At 58.9% G+C, this 4,474-nt stretch overlaps 1 protein-coding gene across 1 annotated transcript; it reads left to right on the top strand.

Annotated features, from left to right (window-relative positions):
* Positions 1 to 370: 370 nt before the first annotated feature.
* Positions 371 to 3,977, top strand: HES2 (hes family bHLH transcription factor 2). The gene is made up of 4 exons (XM_002750233.8): positions 371 to 514; positions 597 to 692; positions 966 to 1,065; positions 1,153 to 3,977. The coding sequence occupies exons 1-4, from the start codon at positions 470 to 472 to the stop codon at positions 1,431 to 1,433; spliced, it is 522 nt and encodes a 173-aa protein (XP_002750279.1). The 5' UTR covers positions 371 to 469; the 3' UTR covers positions 1,434 to 3,977.
* The last annotated feature ends 497 nt before the right edge of the window (positions 3,978 to 4,474 follow it).

The following is a 4,474-nucleotide window of genomic DNA, read 5'->3' as shown; positions in this document are numbered from 1 at the left end:
CTCAAAGGGGACGCTGAACCCGAGTCTGGGGAATTAATGACGAGCTGCATTGGAGAGGAGGGACCGCAGCTCGAGCCAAGCAAGGCCTGGCCCCACCTGGCCCTCCTGCCCTCGGGGTCACGCAGGGAAGGCCCCCAATGACGCCCTCGCCACTCCCTCGCAGGTGCTCGTGGACAGCCGGGGGCCGCCACCCTGCGGTAGATAGGACGCGAAGGCCCAGAGCAGGATCCCCGGGGGCGTCGCTGTCTCCCCTCCCGGCTCCACCCCGCGCAGGAACAAAGGCGGGAGGTGGGACCCGCGGGCGGCCGGACTCCGTGGGGCGGGGCCGAGCGGGCAAGCCGCTTAAAGTTCCGCCGCTGGCGTGGCGCGCACTCTTCTGGCACCAGATAGGGCCGCGCTCTGCGCCTCCTTCCGGACCTCGGTTTCCCTTTGCGTGGGGCTCGCAGCTGCCGCTGCTTTCCCGCGGAGCATGGGGCTACCTCGCCGGGCAGGGGACGCGGCGGAGCTGCGCAAGGTGGGAACCCGGGACTGGGGCAGGGCGGGGCGGGGAGGGGGGCGCCGGGGACCGGTCTAATCACTACGCCGCACACCGGCAGAGCCTGAAGCCGCTGCTGGAGAAGCGCCGGCGCGCGCGCATCAACCAGAGCCTGAGCCAGCTCAAGGGGCTCATCCTGCCGCTGCTGGGCCGGGAGGTGAGCGCGCCTGGGGGGAGGGCTGAGGACGGAGGGTCCAGGGGCGCGGAGCCCGAGCGGGGGGACCGGGTGCTTCTGCGGGAGGAACCCGCTAGGGGGTTCCTCGCGGCGCCGGAGGCGGAGTCTGGGTGGGGTAGGCGCGTCGGAACGGACCCTCCACAGGCCACTGCGCGCCCCGCACCCAGCTCCCAACGAGAGCGCGGTGCGCACGGCAGCTGGCCAGATGTCTGTCTTGGTGGTTTCTTTGTCCCTCTCCCTCGTGGCCGGGCGCAGAACTCCAGCTACTCGAAGCTGGAGAAGGCGGACGTCCTGGAAATGACCGTGCGCTTCCTGCAGGAGCTGCCTGCGTCCTCATGGCCCATGGCAGCGCCCGGTGAGTGAGCCCGCCCCGTCCTGTCCCGAGCCCTGCACCCCGTACCCCGCACCCCGCGCCGCGCCTCACGCCGCTCTCCGCCCGCAGTGCCTTGTGACAGCTACCGCGAGGGCTACAGCGCCTGTGTGGCGCGCCTGGCCCACGTGCTGCCCGCCTGCCGTGTCCTGGACCCCGCCGTGAGCGCGCGCCTGCTGGAGCACCTGTGGCGGAGAGCGGCGGGCGCCACTCCCGATGGCGGGCGCGCTGGTGACTCCGGTGGCCCATCTGCGCCCACCCCAGCGTCCGCGTCTGCCCCACAGCCCGCATCCTTGCCCATGCCCTCGCCGCCCTCGCCTCCCTGTGGCTCCGGCCTCTGGCGTCCGTGGTAGCCCCTCGGCCAGTCCACAGACCCTGCCGACTGCTTGGGAACTGGGGCTGCTGTTCTCATCATGAGGGGTCAGCCAAGCACCCACACCCAGGCTGGAAGCCGGATGTTTCATCGGGACTTGCTGAGCGTTTGCCAGAAGGGGAGGATTCTCCCCCGAGTCCCCAGATCAGCAGCCTGTGCTAAACCAGAGCACCTGGGGCAAGAAGACAGAACCGATGTGGGGGTGGGGATGGTCACTAATTCCGACTGTGCCACACAAGCCCGTGATGACCTTGGTCCTGGTTTAGGTGGCAGGATATGGAGGAAGCTCTGGGCATTATTGAAAAAGTCATTGTTAAGCAAACAGGGTGAGGCTCCCAGCAAGGCCATGCTGTCTTCCTGCCTCCCTGGGCCCAGAGGGTTAGACCGTAAGCTCCTCGAGGCACTGGGTGCACAGTGGGTGCTCACTGAACATGGTGGACTAGTGAGCAGGGGGTCTGGGAGGACGACCCTGCAATGAGCCTTGGACACTCTGGCATTTGCCTTAATGTCCACGCCCTGGGATCACTTGGATATTTACTCCGTGAGGACAAATACTGGGGAGGTGTGGAGAGGAGAGAGGGAAGGTTTCTCTTTCCCCCATTTCTGAGGATGAGCACCTGCTGGCACTGCCTTTGTGAGTCTCTGGGAGCAGGTAGCGCAGCCCAAGCCCACCTAGGACTCCACATCAGGCAGGCACAGGACTGGCTCCTTGTCCCCATAAAAACTCTCAGTACAGGTTTTTTAAACCTATTCTATAAGAACTAGCCAACCAGGGGGACCCTTGATTCCTTTCAGCCATGCTTGCCACTTCTGACTTCTGAGAGTCCATCTCTGTTCGAAGTTCTGTGACTTTCGCTGACCTGGATCCAATCGAGCTACAATGCAAGCAGTGGTGGGGGGAGGGGAGTTGTAGATGGGCCAGTGACTCACAGGGTCAGGTGCTCTGGGGAGCCTGAGTCAGGAGGCCAGTGGGCCCTGGAAGGGAGGGGGCAAGCCCATGTGGGTGAGGTTCTGGACCCGAGGCAAGAAGGCAGAGTTTCTCAGCAGGGGTGTGCAAGAGCTGCCCAGAAGGTCTAAGCTGGCTCTCCAAGCTGGACTTGCGAAATAGGAACGCCAACATCCTCCTCCGCAGGCAGTGGCAGGCACCTCCTCCTACCAGCTCCTCAGGTGCCCCTGAGCCCTGTCTGATGGCCGAAGGTGAGCGCAGAATGGTGGGCTTTTCCTGTGTGGAGGGAGACTGATTCAAAGGGACGTTTATGACCGTTCACCAGTCCCACATCCTGCCCAATGACCAGGTCTTGGGATGCCTGTTCTGAGATGCTTCTGTGACTCCATGTCTGTCTGATGATTGCCCCAGCTGGGGAAAAGGCTCCCATGTCACTTCCTCATAAAACTAGTAGGCAAGGCCAGGTGCAGTGGCTCATGCCTGTAATCCCAGCACTTTGGGAGGCCAAAGTGGGTGGATCACCTGAGGTCAGGAGTTCAAAACCAGCCTGTCCAACATGGCGAAACCCTGTCTCTACAAATATACAAAATTAGCTGGGCATGATGGCTGGTGCCTGTAATTCCAGCTACTTGGGAGGCTGAGGTGAAAGAATCACTTGAACCCCGGAGGTGGAGGTTACAGTGAGCCAAGATCACACCATTACACTCCAGCCTAGGTAACAGAGTGACACTTCATCTTCAACAACAACAAAAAAAGGCCAGCCACAGTGGCTCACACCTGTAACCCCAGCCAGCACTTTTGGAGGCCAAGGTGGGTAGATTGTGAGGTCAAAAGGTCAAGACTATCTTGGCCAACATGGTGAAACCCCGTCTCTACTAAGAATACAAAAATTAGCTGGGTGTGGTGGCAGGTGCCTGTAGTCCCAGCTACTTGGGAGGCTGAGGCAGGAGGATCACTTGAACCTAGGAGTCGGAGGTAGCACTGAGCCGAGATCAAGCCACTGTACTCCAGCCTGGGGGACAGAGTGAAACTATCTCAAAAACAAAATAAAATAAAATAGCCAGTGAAATGATTCAGTGACGTGAGCATAGTCAGAGCACAAAGCTGCCTGGGAACCTATCTGTGCTAAAATGGAGATTTCCCAGGAAAGTTGGGCTTGGGACAGGCCCCTATCTGTCCCTTGGGCACCAGGTGATTAGGAGAGGTCAAATCTCATTTCCACAAGAGTGAGGATAAATAGTGGGCTGCGAAGGAGGGTTCCTTTTATAAACATTGACAAATTGCTCTGCCCCACCTGTGATCCCAGACTCCTGAAGGTGAGTGTCCCGTGGGTTCATCTCGGATGGGCACTGCATGAACAGCCTGCAGGAATGCCTGGAAGAACCAGCTTCACAACAGATATAATAAGGAAGAAGTTTGAAATATCTCAAGAATTGCGAAAGCGTGACACACAGATGTTAAGTGGCCACATGCTCTTGGAAAAATGGTGCCAACACTTGCTTGACTCTGGGGTTACCACAAACCTTCAATTTGTGAAAAAATGCAATCTGAAGTGCAATAAAGTGGACTGCAATTAAATGGGCTGTGCCTGTGTTTGTTTTGAGACAGGGTCTTGCTCTGTCCCCCAGGCTGGAGTGCAGTGGTGCAATCACGGCTCACTACAGCCTTGAATTCCTGGGCTCAAGTGATCCTCCTACCTCAGACTTCTGAGGAGCTGGGACTACAGACACACGCTGCCACCCCCCCGCTAATTTTTTGAGTTTTTGTAGAGATTAGGTCTTTCTACGTTGTCCATGCTGGTCTTGAACTCCTGGGCTCAAGCGATCCTTCTCCACTTTAGCCTCCTAAAGTGCTAGAATTACAGGTATGAGCCACCTTGCCTAGCCTGCCTGTACTTTAAAAAAACATTCCAGCTTGCTAAAGCCATTGTAGAGAGGAGCTAACCCAGCCAATGATGCAGTTTCTGCCAGCTTTACTTGTGTGAGCCCCCTTCGAGTGTGGATGGGTCTCTTGGGGGCTGAGTGTGAGTGCCTGTGTGTGTGTAGGTGTGCCTGTATGTGTGTGTGTGTGTGTGT

The sequence above is a fragment of the Callithrix jacchus genome, chromosome 7, assembly GCF_049354715.1.
Source record: "Callithrix jacchus isolate 240 chromosome 7, calJac240_pri, whole genome shotgun sequence".
Classification (NCBI taxonomy): domain Eukaryota; kingdom Metazoa; phylum Chordata; class Mammalia; order Primates; family Cebidae; genus Callithrix; species Callithrix jacchus.
This window is presented reverse-complemented; position numbering and strand designations above follow the sequence as displayed.